At 42.9% G+C, this 18937-nt stretch overlaps 1 protein-coding gene across 3 annotated transcripts in view; it reads right to left on the bottom strand.

The window, feature by feature from the left end:
* The window catches only part of LOC137435388 (glypican-5), a 91332-nt gene that overhangs the window by 71272 nt on the left and 1123 nt on the right, over positions 1-18937 (bottom strand). For all 3 annotated transcript variants that reach the window (XR_013624530.1, XM_068129137.2, XM_068129135.2), the window contains exon 2: positions 16222-16383. Coding sequence is in view for 2 of the 3 variants with exons in the window: in XM_068129137.2 (XP_067985238.2) it covers positions 16222-16383 (162 nt within the window). In the remaining variant the exon portion in view is untranslated. The remainder of the gene's footprint in view (positions 1-16221; positions 16384-18937) is intronic.

An 18937-nucleotide genomic window follows, 5' to 3' on the forward strand; every position in this document is an offset into this window, starting at 1 on the left:
CTTTTTCCACACGCGAAATTTGCATTTATGTTTATTTAAATTATACAATGGACTACAAAATGTAAATGTTTCATGATATTTGTTATATTATATCACCTTTATCTATCAATATTGTTGAAATGAAGATCAAATAGCTGTATGTTGAAATATGTTGAAAAAGTCAAAACTTTACATGGGGTGTACTTACTTTTTCATGTGACTGTATGTATGTATGTATGTATGTATGTATGTGCAATGTGCATAAGCATGACCCACGTTTTCACTTCATATACGTTAACCCAGGTTAATTTTATTTTTGGGACCAATCGAGGCCGCAGTTTGTATACATTGCCTAAACATCGCCGAAATGAAGGGATGCGTCAGAAGAAGGTGTAGCACGCTTGGAACAAGATCGCCTGTTGGGTGGGCACTCTGCTATATGGTCTTAATAATCATAAAGATAATAACATGACCCCCATAGGGAGTAATTCTAATGTCTGTATTATCAACACTCTCCTCCTAGTTGTTGGCTCCGCCACCTAAGGTGGATGGACATTATATTTTCATCACTGTCTCTTTGTCTGTCTATGAACAAGATATTTCAAAAGGTTGTGGACAGATTCAGCCGAAACGTGGTGGAGAGGTTGAGTAAGTGACACAGACAAAATGATTAGATTTTGGTGAAGACCCGGATCCGGATCAGAGAATTTAAGTGATTCTTCACCATTGGGAGATAGGGCAAAAAACGATATATAGCAGGATATCTCAAAAAGTTGTGGACGGATTTGGACGAAACTTGGTGGACAGGTTGGGTGTCTGACGAGGACGAATGGATTTGATTTTGGTGAAGATCCGAATCCAGATACGATAATTTTTTTTAATTCTTAAGCGATTCTTCACCATTGAGTGATAGGGCTAAAAATGATAAATAACATGATATTTCAAAAAGTTGTGGACGACTTATGACAAAGCTTGGTGGATGAGTTGGATAAGTGACAAGAACAAGCTGATTCTATTTTGGTTAAGATCAGGATCCAGATCCAGATGCAGCCATCAGTGGGATACAAAACATAAACTGTTCAGCTTGGCAAAGGTATGCGCTCTACCGAATACTGTACTCGTATTATGACTTGTAATACCCTCTTCAGCCAGGAGAAGTACCTCTAGAACCACCTTTAGATACCATTTTTCCCTGCAGAGCAGGGGTTGGCCTTTTTCGGGCACCGTGGTCCCCTTTATGAAGCAATGTTTTATGGACCGGATGCCCTTCCTGCCGCCAACCCTGTTAGTCGCCTCTTGTGACACACAGGGAATTACCAGTGAGCTGGTACTCAATATGCCGACCTCGGAAGGATGACAGGGTGAGTCAACCCCCCTGGCGTTAATTCAGCGATCGACCGGGATTCGAACCCGGGATCCTAGGATCCCAAGCCGGCACCCTAACCGCTAAGCCAACACCAGGCTTGGGAGAAGTACCTACTTCTTGGGAGAAGGACCTCCCGTACCCTGAACTCCCAGGACTATTAATTTTGTTTACACCCTGTATGCATCCCGTGCATATCCTGAGTACAACCACCAGCTTTCAACTCATTCTGTCCAACGGTCCAGGAGTGAATGAATACAAGTCAAACAAACACAAACCTGCAGGCGAGCAAACATGCACCAAACACGCAAACACTTCTCAAATTATATATAGTATGATTGACGATGAGACATCGAATCCTAAACATGCACTTTAGGATGCAACTAGCTTTCCTAATTAATTTTCAACCCCACCAAGAGCTAGTCAACTCAAACAGGGAGCCGTGCAAATGTTCTTATGTTCACAAATATCGATACTTACATGTAGCTCCTACCGGCCCACAGATCCACTGGAAATTCTCCCAACATCCAGATGGCCAAAATTCACCCATGGTAAGCGAGTTATCACCTGAGCTCTGTACAAATTAGAAATACCTGCCCAAATTACCTTCGGTCGAACCTGAGGACTGATGAGCCAGTTCATGAAAGAATCATGTCAAAATGGTTCCCTGAATGGCCTCACTAGAAGGTGCATGGGAATAATTGGGGCAGTTAAAGTAGTATATTATGTACACTTGGTAAATACAGGTATGGAATGGAAAGGATCAATACCCAAATGATTCTGTTTAATAAGACGCGTAACGAGACATTGATGATGAACAAAAAAGACAACTTCAACACATTTAAACATTAGAACAGCTTTCTGAAGATGTCTCATCCATCAATTGTGTCATGTATGCATCGATTTAAACGTGGAAACAACAACATATATGATGTCTATTTACGCCAGCTCTCACTACGGAATCACGGGACAAGTTATCCAAAAGATATTTGAAGGTGGAAACGTACCCTAGGCGAAGAGATGGCGTTAATCCTTGCCCAAGCCATCTGGGAATTCAAAATTAGCCAGTGCACTGGCATATGTAAAATACCATAGGATCATTTCCCTTTCCGAGGAGGCAGGACATCCGGCTACACGTCGTATCCAAAGGACAGAAGCTCGGAGAGACACTGCCCTGCTGACACATCATCAAACTATCACTCAAGGATCGAATGGCAGCACAAGAAAGGGAAGGGGAGATTGAATACCGAGTTTCTTTTTTTCCAAGAAGGAAAGAATTTTCCGACTAATTAAGCCTCCCCTTATAGGATAGGGAAAGGCTTATTGCTGTTGTAGGGTTTGTTTCGACAATTAGTGCCCCTAATGTTTAATGGTACCACAGAGTTTATTAGACCTCCAGCAGTACTAAACCACCATTTGGAAAACTATTATTATTATTATTAATATATTTTCCATTCCCGCGCTCCCAATTTCCGAGCTGTATCAATTTCCAAGCTGCATCTCGGAGTCGGCTGCTACTTTCAGAATGAAATTTTGCATCAATAATGGGAATAGAATGGATGCGGTGTTGACCTTGACCTTGAGCTTTTTGACCTTGACCTAGTTTTTTAAGGTCATGACCTAATTATAGACATTTAAACATTTTTCACCATAATTAATTTAAGGTTTGTCTGATGAGAACTCAATTACCATTTCTAGATAGGCTAGAGCAAGCTGCATTTATGCTTAATTGACATCATACCTCTCTGGGTTAATGGTCAAGGTCTTAACCCCCCAAGGAGTACAAAACCACCATTTAGGTTTTTCTCCTTTTTTCTGAAAAAGTACGAGGACTGTCAGAATGAAATTTTGCATTAATGTTGGGAATACAAAGTAGGCGGGGTTGAACATAATTATATTTGACCTTGACCTACTTTTATGGTCATGACCCACTTAAAGGCATTTTAACATATTTCACCCAAATGCGACTAAGGTTTGTCCGATCGGAATGAAATCACCATCTCGAGATAGCATAGGGAAAGTTTAATTACACTTAATTTACATCATACAGCTCCGAGTTTAAGGTCGAGGTCAAAAGGTGGTCTGAAAAATGGTGCATTATCTGTCATCGCTCAATTTTGCCAGAGTTGAATCTTAAAGAACGCTTGGTCTTCCCAGATGGTCTTGCAACATAATAGTGTACCTGCACTGAAGTTGAGCACCTGATATTTGATTAGTGTCCTTGTCCTTGGGGTTGGGAGGTGTACGATCAGTACAAGGACAGTGAGAAAATTGAGTTATCCATGTACTTTGCACCAATGACTTGATCTCAGATCATCAATTTGGTTTCAGACCAGGTCACTCTACTCTGGACATGCTGCTTCTGCTGTCTCAACAATGGATGGAGGCCCTCAATGCCAAACAGGAAATCAGAGCTATCTCCCTTGCCATATCATGTGCCTTCGATACGGTCTGGCACCCCACCATGCTCACCAAAATCTCCTTTTATGGAATCCATGGAAACCTCCACACATGGCTCGCGGACATCCTCACCGGTCGCAGTCAAGGTGTGGCCCTGAATGGAATTCTCTCATCTCCCCTTCCTGTTCAGGCTGGAGTTCCTCAAGGCAGTGTACTGGGCCCTGTGCTTTTTCTGGTCTTCATTATTGATTTCTCAGACTCTCTGGAAAATCCTCTCTATCCCTTTACTAATGACTCCACTCTCTGCTGTTCCATATCTCAACCCTCAGATCGGCAGGCTACAGCCTCTTCACTCTCTGCAGACCTGGACAATATCACAAACTGGTCAAACAAGTGGACCATGTCTTTCAATCCTGACAAATCTCACACTCTCACTTTGTCTCTACGAAAAGACAGTCTGGACAACCCTCCCATCTACTTTCTGAACAATCCTCTTGAAGAAGTTCTGTCACTCAAGCTTTTGGGGCTCACGATCTGCCATGATCTTTCCTGGGAAAACCACATTTCCAAGCTGGCCTCCAAAGCGATTCGCCGTATGGGCATCCTACGTCGTGTGAAGTCCTTCCTTGGCACACCTGAGCTCCTCACCACATACAAAGCTTTCATCCGCAGCTCAATGGAATACTGCTCTCCCCTCTGGGCTGGTGCTCCTGCCTCACACCGAGCTCGGCTTCACGCGGTTGAAACCAAAGCATTCAGAATCATTGGAATCTCCCGCGGTGAAGCTGATTCTGATGGCCTTTCTCTCTCTCACCGCAGGAAGGTAGGTGGTCTTTCTGTCTTCTTCCGACTCCTCTCCCGCCTTGCTCCCCCTCCTCTATCTGTGCTCTGTCCCCAAATATTCCTGCAGGACGCACAAGATCTGCCAGCAACCCTCTTCTGGTGAAACTGCCAAAATCAAGACGCTCTGCTCACCTTCACTCCTTCATTCCTCTTTTCTCCCGCCTCTGGAACAAACTCCCTCACTCTCTGCAATCTCTCTCCTCCCTCCAGGTCTTTAAAACAGCTGTTCACCACAGTTTTGGATGGGGGAAGACATCTCGTCTTCCCCAATCCAAAACCTTGATATTTTCTACACCCGTTAAAACACCCCAAATCCGCCTCTTTCAATCCCCAACTTCTTTCTTGAAATTCCTAGTAGTGAAATTCATAGTGGTGTTCATTTGCTTTATTCCGTGTACCCATCCCTCCTCCCCCAGCATTCCCCCTTCCACAGATCTACCGATGTCCTTGTTCTCTTCTGTTGTTGTGCTTGTGTGCTTCCCTCTCCCTCCCCCTCTTGTCTCCCGCTCTCTTCATTGCATGTTTTATGTGTCTGTGCATGTTTTCATGTTCAATGTGTTAGCTCTTACACGAGCCTCGATTCCGTATAGAGAAAAAATAATAATTCTCACCATCCAAGTACTGATCATACACCTCCCAACCCCCAGGAGTAACTCTGACTGCGACTTCCACTCTGCTCCCACCTCTCGTTTGTCTGTGTTGCACCATCCTCCTAACAGTGACAAATCCATAGCTGCCTCTCTCTCTCAGACAACGTGGACAAACTTTTAACCACCCTTCCCAATTCTCTCTTCTTTATGTGTGGCAATTTAAATTGTCCCCATGCTAATCGGCTGGGTGTTGGTACCTCTGCCACTAGCCATGGCATTCTTCGGCAAACAACTTATGTGACTCTTTGGGACTGATTCAATGTGTGAACTTTCCCACCTGGATTTCTCCCAAATCCATTTCTCGGCAAATCCTCCATTCTAGAGTTGGTGATGACCAACCTTCCCACAAATGTCTCCTGCTCTTCCTCTGCTTCAAGTGGATCATCTAATCATATATGTTTGTGAGAGTCAACATCTCTCTGGCTATTCTCAGAGAGCTGCATCAACCCTGGTGAGTCTGTCAGTTCACTCAGACAGATTGGCAGGGACTGCAAGCAGCCATCTCTCTTCAGGACTGGTCTAATATACAGTGCCTAAAGAAAGTCTATACTACACCCCCTTTTCAAAATTTTCACCTTTTGTTGCCTTATAGCCTGGAGTTAAAATGCGTTAAATCGGACTTTTCCCACCTGTATTTACACATCGCAACTCACAACTTCCAAGTGAAAAACAAATTCTAAAAATTTCAGAAAATTAATTCAAAATACACAACTAGAATATCTTGGTTGGATAAGTGTCCACCCCTGAGTTAATACTTGGTGGAAGCACCTTTGACAGCATTACAGCTGTGAGTCTGTTGGGAACAGTTGCTACCAACATTGCACACCTTGATTTGGCAATATTTGCCCGTTCTTCTGTACAAAACTGTTCAAGCTCAGTCAAGTTGCGTGGGGAACGTTGATGGACAGCAATCTTCAAGTAATGCCACAGAGTTTCGATTGGATTTGGGTCAGGGCTCTGACTAGGTCACTCAAGGACATTTATCTTTTTGTTCTTTAGCCACTCCAGTGTAGCTTTGGCTGTGTGCTTCGGGTAGTTGTCAAGCTGAAAGGTGAACTTCAGTCCCAATTTCAGCTTTCTTGCAGATTGCAGCGGGTTTTCCTCAATGGTTTTTCTGTGTTTCCTCGTCCATTTTCCCTTCTATCCTGCCAAGTGCCCCAGTCCCTGCTGAATAGAAACATCCCCATAACATGATGCTGCCATCACCATGCTTCATTCACAGTAGGGATGGTGTTCTTTTGGTGATGTGCTTTGTTGGGTTTGCGCTAAACATAGCGTAACGTTTCAAAAAGTTATGTATGAGTTGTTACAAAAACTTGGTGAATGAGTTGGGTAGGTGACAATAACAAGCCGATTAGATTTTGGTTCAGGTACGAATCCAGATCTGACCTATCAGTGGGATACAAAACGTAAACTGTTCTGCCTGGTGGAGGTTTGTGTTCTACCAGGTGCTGTTCTAGTTTAGCTATGTTTCGCTTTTCAACACCGCTGGGGTCGTTTAGTTTCTACCTTGATACAGGTGATATGATTTTATAAACCGCAATGTTGCGCCGTGCTCACGGGTTAGTCCATTTACTAATGAGGGGTTGTTTTTTGATCGTAGAATGTCTTATAGTGTGGATTTGTTAAACAATATCGATATCTACTGTATTAATATTAGGAATTATAGAATTTTTATTGTGATTATTGTTGCATTTGTATACATTAAATATTGTTTTTATTCCACTTAATCTGCTTTTTCGACTAATATGAACTTCACCCCTTAATTTTCTAATAGTCCCGTCCAGTTAAAACATCAGGGAAACATTTTTTAATGGACTCATCACGTGACAATGTTTCAGCATTACCTTTGCGCTTTCTTTATCACCACTCAAAAGGTGATATGTTTTGTCGGCAAAGTAAGACCCACCACCCTCAGTCTCATCTCAAAAGATTATGAACCATGATCGGTCTTTCATGATCTCACGTTTCATTGGTTGGATGACCTCATTGCATTTGGGGGCCCTGGGCTTGTGCCCTGCGTGCCGTTGCGTTAATCCGCCACCGCATGGGTCTATCACTTTCCCATTGCAGACACGTCGGTGGTTTCTCCGTTTCTAACCCCTCCTTTCTAGTCATGCATCCTCTGCTCTTTCCGTGCTTTGTTCCCCATAGTTTCTGCTGGGTGCACGCATTCCACTATAAACCCCCATCTGGTAAAACCACTTAAATCCAGAATCACTGCTCACCTCCACTCATTTGTTCCTCTTGTTCTCCACTTGTGGAATCAACTTCCACATCCTGCTCAATCTTGTACTTTTCTCCAAGTCTTCAAGACAGCTGTTCACCACCATCTCAGATCATCCCCATTCCAAAACCATGATCTTTTCTACCCCTGTTAATCCCCAACCTCCACACCCTCCTCCTTCCAAAGTTCCATTTTTTCCTTCCTGAGAGTTTACTTTCGTCTCGATTTTTGGTTCCGTCTCCATCCACGTTTTCAGGCCTTGTATTACTACAATAGTATGCCTTGTGTATTGTGCATGCAGCAAAAAAAGTCAGACAGAGAGTAACTCGTTGGCCCAATAACGTCGTTTGGAAGATAAGTCATCTCTCTACACAATTTCACAGTTAGGCTAATTTTGCACAATTCTTTCTACTCGATCCAGCTCTGACATCTTGACAAATGAGCATTCAAACAAGGGTAAGAATAGCCAAGTGCTATTTGTGGTACCGGTAAACACTGCTCTAGGGTGCAGAGACATGAAAACTTAATCGAAAAAAGAGGTACCGGTAAGTAAGTTGGAGGGTTTTGCGATGTGGGTCTAAAGGCAGATTTACAGTATCTCCTGGACAAAAAAATAAATAAATTGGGAAGTGTTAAAGACAGTTGTACAGAAGAGAGGCTTGTTAGGTATAATAAAGAAACGTAGGGTGGCTTATCTTGGTCATATCGTTTACCATGATTCATGTTTACAGAAGGAACGGTTAGAAAGAAAGGTTGAAGTGAAGAGAGCTAGAGGTTGAAACCAAGAAGACCAAGAATCACTTGGATGCCCAATGTAACCGTGGAATGGACCGAGCTATGTGGAATGTTCGAGGGTAGCGGCCAAACAAATGGAGTTTGGGAATCCACGGCAGTAAACCTTTGAGATGGAAATGACACCGAGCCTGACATGATCTGGCCCTGCATTATTGGCCATCGCACGTTGGATTGAGATTCTAATGCATGACTCCACACGAAGCCTGGTGTTGGCTTAACGGTTAAAGTGGCTGGCTTTCATGATTACCGAGGCACAGCTGTGCCGCTGATGCAGAGGCCCTGCACACTAGGGCAGGAATTTGGACAGGGTGTTGGCAATAACTCACTCCGGACAAATTGACCGTCGGATCTTCAATGTTCACCAACTAATGGGAGCAGATTGGTCCCCGGCTTAACGGTAATCTGAAGGACAGCACATTTTGTGATGCAACACTTTGCCTGCCAAGCACCAAATGTTACTGTTTATATTGTCATGCCCGAAACCAAATCCAGACTAGACAACACAGAGGCAAATCTGCACCATCCTGTTGGATTAACCAGCCTGGTGAACCTAATCACTACGTGGAAGATACATATGTGACACCAGGAAGTCCACTGTAACGGACATTAATGTTTCCAAAAGACAGAGCAACATCTGACTAACAAGGGCTACAGACAGCATTGACCTTCAGAAATTTTGCAGCACAATGGAAACTTTCAAGAACATAATACAGGCACTTTAAGAGTGGATACATCTAATGTGTACACACACGCTCACACGCCCCACATCACACCTTTAGCAAACAATAAAGACACAATGCAACCTCAGACTCCATACGTGCAACCCGACATTGCCAACTAACAATGGTCATATGACGCGAACACCTCCCAGTTGGTGAGTACAAATCATGATGTATTCCAGCACCGAACGGCTGGCAAACGCACAAAGCACCATCTCTGCGGCTCGACTGAGAAATGCATAAACGTTTTACCAAACACAATGATGAAACACCAAAGGAGAGTTGAGCTGGCACAAGGCTACACACATTCTCTGGACTTGCTTTGCATCATAAATTTATCACTTTGGAGAGTTGAATGCCTTCGCTTCTAAGAAAAACCCGAGCAGCCACGAACCGAATCCGTGTAGCTGCGAATGAGTTTCTTCTTTAAATCATAAACAATCCAATGGCTGCCCAGATACCAAAGCTGCCCAGATACCAAAGCTGCCCAGATACCAAAGCTGCCCAGATACCAAAGCTTCCCAGATACCAAAGCTGTCCAGATACCAAAGCTGCCCAGATACCAAAGCTGCCCAGATACCAAAGCTGCCCAGATACCAAAGCTGCCCAGATACCAAAGCTGTCCAGATACCAAAGCTGCCCAAATACCAAAGCTGCCCAGATACCAAAGCTGCCCAGATACCAAAGCTGCCCAGATACCAAAGCTGCCCAAATACCAAAGCTGCCCAGATACCAAAGCTGTCCAGATACCAAAGCTGCCCAGATACCAAAGCTGCCCAGATACCAAAGCTGCCCAGATACCAAAGCTGCCCAGATACCAAAGCTGCCCAGATACCAAAGCTGCCCAAATACCAAAGCTGCCCAGATACCAAAGCTGCCCAGATACCAAAGCTGCCCAGATACCAAAGCTGCCCAGATACCAAAGCTGCCCAAATACCAAAGCTGCCCAGATACCAAAGCTGCCCAGATACCAAAGCTGCCCAGATACCAGGCTCAGATCAAATCACGCCTCATCATCACGAGTCATATTTCATACCTTCTGGACAAATCTGGTAATCTCTTAAAATGCATCCCGCTGACTTTGTCAAACCAAAATGAAAACAAAGAAAAGTAGTCAGAAATCTAGGGGAAGTTTCACGTGTTAAATATATAAGATACGCAGTTCAAGCAAGGATATTTTACCCTCATACTATGAAACCCCGTGTTAAGGGTAATTAAGAAGAGCTTCAAAACACGAGATGTGGTCTTTCAACGATGAGGTTGATTGGTAAGAATCAGAACCCTGAAAAAGCCTCTCTCCCTTGTTGCAGACGACTCCACATTGTGTCGTACAGGACCCCCATTCCACTGCTAGGCAGACTCTCTCTGGAAATGATTAGACACTGGTCTGATAAATGGAACGCATCTTTCAATCCTGCAAACTCTCACTGTATCGCCCAGTTGCTAACCAACTATCTGTTTACGTTGTCAGTAACTGGAAGAGGTTCAGTTTCCTGAACGTGTAGGCCTCACTATCAGCCATAACTTATCCTAGGCCAATCACAGAGCAAAGCTGGCCTTCAAAGCCAGTCGAAGACTGGGCATTCTCCAACGATCAAAGTCTTTCCTCAGAAAATCTGAGTAACTCAGTCTATAAGGTCTTTGCTCATCGCTGAATGGGTACTACTCTCTCATAGGGCTGATGCCCCCACGTCAAATCTGTCACTCCTGGATTCCACAGAATATAAAGCTCTCAACATTATTGGAATCTATCATGATGAGGCTGAAGCACAAGGTCAGTTGCTTTCACATCGCAGGCAGTTCGGTGGTTTCTCTTTGTTTTCTTCCGCATCTTCTCCGATATTGCGATTTCTGCGATCTCAGTCTTCAGTTCCTCCCCAGCAACTCCAGGATACACGTTCTTCGACTAACTAACCCCCTTCTTTTAAACTTCCAAAATCCAGACTACACACCTCAACTCCTTTGCTCTTCGCTTCTCCCATCTAAGGATTCAACTTCCAGGGGCAGTTCTTTCCCACTCTTCATTCTCGGGCTTCAGGCAAGCAATGTCAGAACCGACGTTTTAGCTCTTACACGATCCTCGATCTTGTATACAAAAAAAAATTAAAAATAAATAAAATGTACCACCACTTCATTCCCAAACTAACCCATTAATTTTTTTTACCCCCATTAACACTTCCTTAGCCAACCCTCTTGCAAGTTTCAGTGTTTCCTCCACTTGTCTCTTCTTTTCCTGTTCATTCATTCCCTTGTTGTTTGTACCCAATTGTTGCACCGCTACCAAACTGTCTGTGCAACCTTGCTCTTCCATGAGCAAGACATGGCTACATTATTCTTGCATATTTTCTTATGGTGAATAATGAATACATTAATTATCACCATTGGTTGATAACACAGAAACAAACTAGAGAGTTCATAAAACATGCTACCCTGCACAGTGTTTATGCGTGTACTTCAATTGAAATACAATAACGATTTTAAAGATCATTTTTAAAAAATAAGGAAGTTTAGCGCTATTGAAGCAGTCTTATACACCACCCATATACACCAACCTTATACACCACCCTAAAACATGTTAAGTGCTACAAAAATGGAGGTTCTTGGAAGCATTTAGAAGGTAATTTGTGTTCTACAGTATTCAAGTATATAATTCCATTTAAATAAAAGAAAGGTTGTAAAAGTCGTGTAAATAAATTAATTACGGGTTTTACCACCATTTACGCAGCGTCTATTACATCACCCTATCTAACGCATTGCATTAGTTCTTAGTGCCTCTTTTTCGTGTCCTTTATGACGTCCTTACAAAAGAAGTTTCCCGTTTGGAATGATTTTAAATTTTGTTTGACTGCCAGGCAGAAAAACAGAGTGAAATAATTATCTCACTCTTCGCTTGGCATGTGCGATCGGGACAAATCCGGAGCCAAAGTACTGAAAAGCAGCGAATTTGTCTTCCGATTCAGGTTCGAAATGTAACAATCAATTTAAATTAGTTGTTCCTCGATCATAAACCGATGACCATAAACCGATGACCATAAACTGATGATCATAAACTGATTAGATGGACGGACGGAAAGACAGGCGGAGAAATGAATGAACCAATTGCTTAACTCCGCTTTTCACTTTGTTTGTGTGGGGCAATAACTCAAATTATATGTTTGGAGATTTTGGCAAAATTTATATGTCGAAACAACTTCATTAACATTAAAAAAACAAACAAAATAACATTGACATTAACATTCACTTCATTAACATTCGCGAAGAGTACGCAAGCTATCGCTGGCACCAGCACCAAATTTCCTGTCCTAACTAGTCAAACGTGAGGCCTGGCCAGCCAGTTCGTGAAGACTCGGGCCAAGCTTCCCCAACCCCACAAGAAAAGTGAGATAATTGTGGCCATTAAAGAAGAAGAAGAAGAAGAAGGAAACATAAAGTGTGAAATTTATACTCTGCACAAAATATAATTAAGTAACAACTTTTAACTGGCAAAATAAACGATATATACATATAGTTCATAAATGTATTTTTCATGCGCTTGCAAACCATGAAGATTGAGGAAAGAAACCCAATCAGTAAATTGGAAGTGCAATAATAAGTCACCTGAAATTAACGCTTCTGGATATTCAAGTGCAAATTCCGTTTCCCACAGAATCTGCGGACACGTCTGTGGGCAACTCATGTCAATGCCCTCCATAAATTGGCCACTCATGTGGTTCAAGGCAGTTGAGGAATGCTCAGTGTTATTTAACACCGAATGAGTTGGCTCATGTCATTGGGATGGCTCAAGGGGGATGATTCAAACGCAGCTGTCATTGCATGCTTGCAAATTTTTAGTGGAAGCGTAATTTTTATTACATTCACAAGTGACTGTCAGACTGAACAGTTCAAGGAGACAGGCCTTGCTTAGGTTGCCCATGGGTTATGACCCTTCTTGAATTTGTTTTGGAAGCGATATGTTAATTGCGTCGTTAGATAGCCTGGTTTGATGAAGGTAGCCTGATGATGAAGCCTGATAATGAAGCCTGATGATGAAGCCTGATGATGAAGCCTGATGATGAAGCCTGATGAAGGTAGCCTGATGATGAAGCCTGATGATGAAGCCTGATGATGAAGCCTGATGATGAAGCCTGATGATGAAGCCTGATGATGTAGCCTGATGATGAAGCCTGATGATGAAGCCTGATGATGTAGCCTGATGATGAAGCCTGATGATGAAGGTAGCCTGATGATGAAGCCTGATGATGTAGCCTGATGATGAAGCCTGATGATGAAGCCTGATGATGTAGCCTGATGATGTAGCCTGATGATGTAGCCTGATGATGAAGCCTGATGATGAAGCCTGATGATGAAGCCTGATGATGACGCCTGATGATGAAGCCTGATGATGTAGCCTGATGATGAAGCCTGATGATGTAGCCTGATGATGAAGCCTGATGATGAAGCCTGATGAAGGTAGCCTGATGATGAAGCCTGATGATGAAGCCTGATGATGAAGCCTGATGATGTAGCCTGATGATGAAGCCTGATGATGAAGCCTGATGATGAAGCCTGATGATGAAGCCTGATGATGAAGCCTGATGATGAAGCCTGATGATGAAGCCTGATGATGAAGCCTGATGATGAAGCCTGATGATGAAGCCTGATGATGAAGCCTGATGATGAAGCCTGATGATGAAGCCTGATGATGAAGCCTGATGTAGCCTGATGGTATGAGCCAGGATTCAAGTTGGCTGAAGATCTGACCTTGAAATTATTGTGTGGGTGCCATGACTGGTGTCAGATAAGGGGAAGAGATCATTACACCAATAGTCCTTCTGCTGTCCCAACAGCAAGGTCCCAACTTCATCTTTATGTATGACAACACTCATCCATACTGTGCACATGTTGTTAGTGCTGCACTTGAGGACCACAAGATCACTCACAAAGCCTGACCTACACAATCCCACAGTGAGACCTGGACCATCTAACTTGGTCGATGACCGGTGCAGGTTTGCATCAGGGTCAATGGTATTCACACATTATTAAAGCGATATCTGCCGACGTAAACTTGTCTGGGATCATTTGTACACTGGGGCCTTTGCCAATTTGGCCATTCATTTCAGAGGGCCATATTATTGTCGTGAAACTTAACTTTCGCTTCCACCGACATGTTTGTTTATGGAATGTACAGGTGAATGTGCTGGACTTCTTTAAACAGAATAACAACATGTTTGAATCCATACTATAAAAGTCCATTTCTATATATGTATATAATATGTTTGTTTGTGAAAAACTACTGGACCAGATCGACTCTAATTTTGCAAGTTGCCTAAGGGTACCCCAAGTATGGTTTTTGTCAAGGTAGCATATCTGGGGGAGGGGGTTCAGGGTAGAGGGAAGACCCCAATTTTGTCTATGTAAATGTGTATCGTATAGTGAGTGACCCAGGTGACATCCAGGATTACAAATCATCTTCTCATATAGATTCATTTGAAACAACTTGATAAGACAGTACGCATTACAGTGATGTTGAAATTGGAGAGAGAATAATTCGAAATTTTCAAAATGCTTCATTTCATTAATTTTAAGTGGAGGCTTAATCCAAAGATTCCAACACGAAGTTTCTCATGGAAGTGGAAGTTTTTTTGTTTTTTTTCTAGCATCATATATAAGCAGCAAGGATGGCTGATGAAGATGGGTACGCACACTCACCTCCAAGATGTCTAGCTTAGGTTCGAATCTCGGCCTAGCAATAAACTGTCATCTCAAGCTTTCACAGGCAGTCATTAAATCGGACGTGCTGTCTTCTGGAATTAGTCGGTGGACAGTAAAGATCCCACGGTGTCCGTTGTGAAGAGTAGGCGAGCTATCACCGGCACCCTGTCCAAATTCCAAATTCGTGCTCAAACCTGAGTCGAATGCCATGCCTGGCAAGTCAATTCGTGAAAGACTTGATACAAGCTTCCCCCGAGCCAACCACACAAAACATGGGAATATTTGTTGCTGCTAAAGAAGAAGAAGAAGTTGGCAAATGAAGGTGACATTAGCTGACTTCCAAGCAGAAGCAGATGGAAGATGACTTCAGGCAAATGATAGGTTGAATAAAACAGAATGTTTGTGAAGTACAACATGTCTTTTTGATTAACTTTGGCAGTAAAGTGACGTGTAAAAATTCCTATTAATTCCTAAAAACAACACAAGCCTCAAAACACCTGTCAATTTCTTGAGGAGTAGACTTGCTCTAACTCTTTCTCAGAGATCAGGTTAGAAGGTTAGAAGGGAATCGGATAATGTTTGACAGAGTTATTAGTAAAAAAAACAATTTTTGACCTTGAGTTTGACCTTTCAAGGTCACTCAAGGTCAAAGGTCATGGTGCCAAATGAAATGTCGTATGTGACTTCCTATATGTCAGTAACAGTGAGTGAGCATATCTCTTGTACTTTTAGAGTTATAGTGGTTTGAAATATATTTTAAATGAAAACTCGACCCCCCTGATTTCACGTTTTGGGTGACCTTGAGCTTGACCTTGGGCCTAGAGAGTTAAAAATTGGGCACAGTCTGTTCCAGGGCAAGGCAAATGTGTGTGTAAAGTTTGGTGATGCTGTGTGCAACGATGTACTGCGCACAAACAGACAAACAGACAGACAAACCAACCAACCAACATACTTGTCGGAATCTATTCCGGCAAGTAACAAACAAATAGACAGACAGGGGTGAAAACATGATCTCCATCCACCTTAGATGGCGGAGGTAACAATAATAATAGTAGCATAATTTGGCAATAATAACAACGAATGTATAATTCCACCTACCAGCTCTCCCTGCCCTGGCCAAAGTACATCTGGGCCTGGTGAAAGGCAAGCTAATGTTCAAGCAGTAGAGCAGGCAGGTATGCCACAAGGCCATGAAGACCAACGAAATTTTGGGTGGGTAATCCTGGGACCCCCTGGAGTAAAATAGGCTATGTTGTTTTTCCAATTTCAGCTTTGGTCTCCAGCATTTTCAGGTTTGGACTCCCGCCTAACGTTATTGTCCCGGGTACCGCAAAAACGGCCGCACCGATCGCAACGATACACCTCCATGCCCGTGGGATTCCCACGGGTGACCCCACCATTACTCCTAACTACAGAAGATGCCAAATGGTTCAACGTTTGCATCAGGTGTAGTTTTGTGCTACTCGGTTACCAAAAAAAGGATATGTTGCTTTTGGGGCAACTCTACTCTTCGGACAAATAATGAGCATTATGGTGGTGAGTTTCTTTCCTCACCTATGATCTGCGAGCTGTGCCTTGAGAGCGCGTTCCTGAGAGGCAAAGCTTCACCACGCACGGCCTCACGCACATCCCGAACAGCCGCCGCTAGATACCGCAGCTCTGTTCGTCTGGAGCAGCAACTCATCTTGCCTGCGCTACACACCGCCAGGACCTGACCTGCACACACACACACACACACACACGTGCACACACTGTTGTATTGGGACAGTGGTGTTTCAGCAAAAATTTGAGGCAATTTTGAATTAGAAACTTCGTTTTCTTGTTCTGCAATTTTTTTTTTTCTCCAGAATAATCACAGCATTGGTTCAGACAGTGATCCCAAAACAAGTACAATGGCAACAAGACAGAATTTTTTTTTCATAAAGTTAGTTTTCATAAAGTTGATTTTGAGTGCGGACTCACAGACACAGACAAAGATTACATGGCAATTATTATCGGACATCGGATGCAAAGGTCGTTCTTTTTTTTTTTTTGCACACATAATGTGAAGGTGTGAACAAGAGCAAAGCAACAACAAACTCCAGTTTTTGTCATAAACCAAAAGGAAGGAGTGGTGATGACTCCATCAAGTGATAAAGTAACAAAAATAAATATTCATTTGAGAATCTGTCATAAGGCTAATCATTTTGCATAAAATCCCATTCAAATTTCAAGTGAATCGGATGAAAATTGAGGATTTTAGAAATTTGAAATTGTTGACCTTTGGCCTATGTTGACCTTTTGGCCTAGGCTGATCTCAAAAATAGTTGGTGGTTGAATTCGGTTAGCTGATATGAAAATCCTCCAGCATAAGATGGACGCTAGACAAGGTGTCACAGCTACCTGCGTTAGTTGGTGGACATTAAACATCCCCACGGTGTGCTTTGTGACGAGCAGGCGAACTTTCGCCGGCAACCTCAACAAACTCCAAATTTCAGCCCCAACCTTAGTGGAACGTCAGGCCTGGCCAGCCGGTTCGTGAAAGACTTTGGGCAAGCTTCAACCGGTCAAATCCACAAGAACGTGTGGTGACCGTTGAAGAAGAAGAACGAATGACAATAAATGGAAGTACAGTTTCAAACAGACTGGCACGCAATCATTTATCCTAAAGCAACCCGTTTATCTTGCACACAGTACTATACTTTTGTGAATTTTGTTTTTCCAATTTTGACTTACATTGGCTGCCATTGCCTATGATATCATAAATTTTAAACATCTTCTCCAGAACCACTGAACGGATCAACGTGAAATTTTACAAATATGAACACCTAGCCACGGGGATAAAAGTTTGCAAAAAGATAAATAATCGGTCATGTGGTTTGGTGGCCATCTTGGATTTAAGGAAAAAGTATTTGAAAATCCATATCTCCAGAACCACTCAATGGATTAATCCGAAACTTCACAAGTATGATTGACGACACATGAGGATTTTTTTTTGCAAACGATGACATCATGAGTCACATGGTATGGCGGCCATCTATTTAAGGGAAAAAATTGAAAATCTATATCTCCAGAACCGCTAAACTGATCCAAAACAAAATTTACAAATACGATCGACTGCACATGAGGATGAATGAATGAATGAATGAATGAATGAATGAATGGAGGCCATTTTCCCCGCTAGAGCGGGGGTTAGCCTTGCGGGCCCCATGACAATCATGGTTCCCTGTTTGAGGCAATGTTTTTATGGCCGGATGCCCTTCCTGACGCCAACCCTTGGTCACCTCTTACGATGCGCAGGGATACGGTGTACCTATTCTAAATCGGGGTACACACCGTGATCATTCATCCCAGCAAGCTGGTACTCAATTTGCCGACCTCGGAAGGATGACAGGCTGAGTCAACCCCCCTGGCGTTAATTCAGCAATCGACCGGGATTCGTACCCAGGATCCCAAGCCGGCACCCTAACCGCTAAGCCAACACCAGGCTAAGCCAACACATGAGGATAATTTATTGAAAACTAGAACGGCACTCAGTAGAGAGCATACCTCTGCCAGGTGAACAGTTTACGTTTTGCATCCCAGAGTAGACCAGAAAATCACAATACAGAATCACATTTAATCGAAATCATCCGTCCACCAGTTTTTGAGATATCCAGCTATATATAGTTTTTGGCCCCATCTCCCAATGGTGAAGAATCATTAAAAAAAAAAATCTACTAGCTGGATCCAGATCTTCACCAAAATCGAATCGAATCTTCCTTGTCAGACACCCAACCGGTCCACCAAGTTTCGTCCAAATCCGTCCACCACTTTTTGAGATATCCAGCTATATATAGTTTTGGCCCCATCTCCCAATGGTGAAGAATCATTAAAAAAAAAAAATCTACTAGCTGGATCCAGATCTTCACCAAAATTGAATCGAATCGTCCTTGTCACACACACAACCTGTCCAACAAGTTTCGTCCAAATCCGTCCACAACGTTTTTAGAGATCCTGCTATGTATCGTTTTGGCCCTATCTCCCAATGGTGAAGAATCAGTTAAAAAATTAAATAATTCTTATATCCGAATCCATATTCAGATCTTCACCAAAATCGAATCGAATCGTCCTTGTCAGACACCCAACCGGTCCACCAAGTTTCGTCCAAATCCGTCCACCACTTTTTGAGATATCCTGCTACATACAGTTTTTGGCCCTATCTCCCAATGGTGAAGAATCACTTAAAAACTTCTACTAGCTGGATCCAGATCTTCACCAAAATTGAATCGATTCTTCCTTGTCACACACA

This window comes from Myxine glutinosa, chromosome 9 (assembly GCF_964187855.1).
Source record: "Myxine glutinosa chromosome 9, kmMyxGlut1.1, whole genome shotgun sequence".
NCBI classification, from domain to species: domain Eukaryota; kingdom Metazoa; phylum Chordata; class Myxini; order Myxiniformes; family Myxinidae; genus Myxine; species Myxine glutinosa.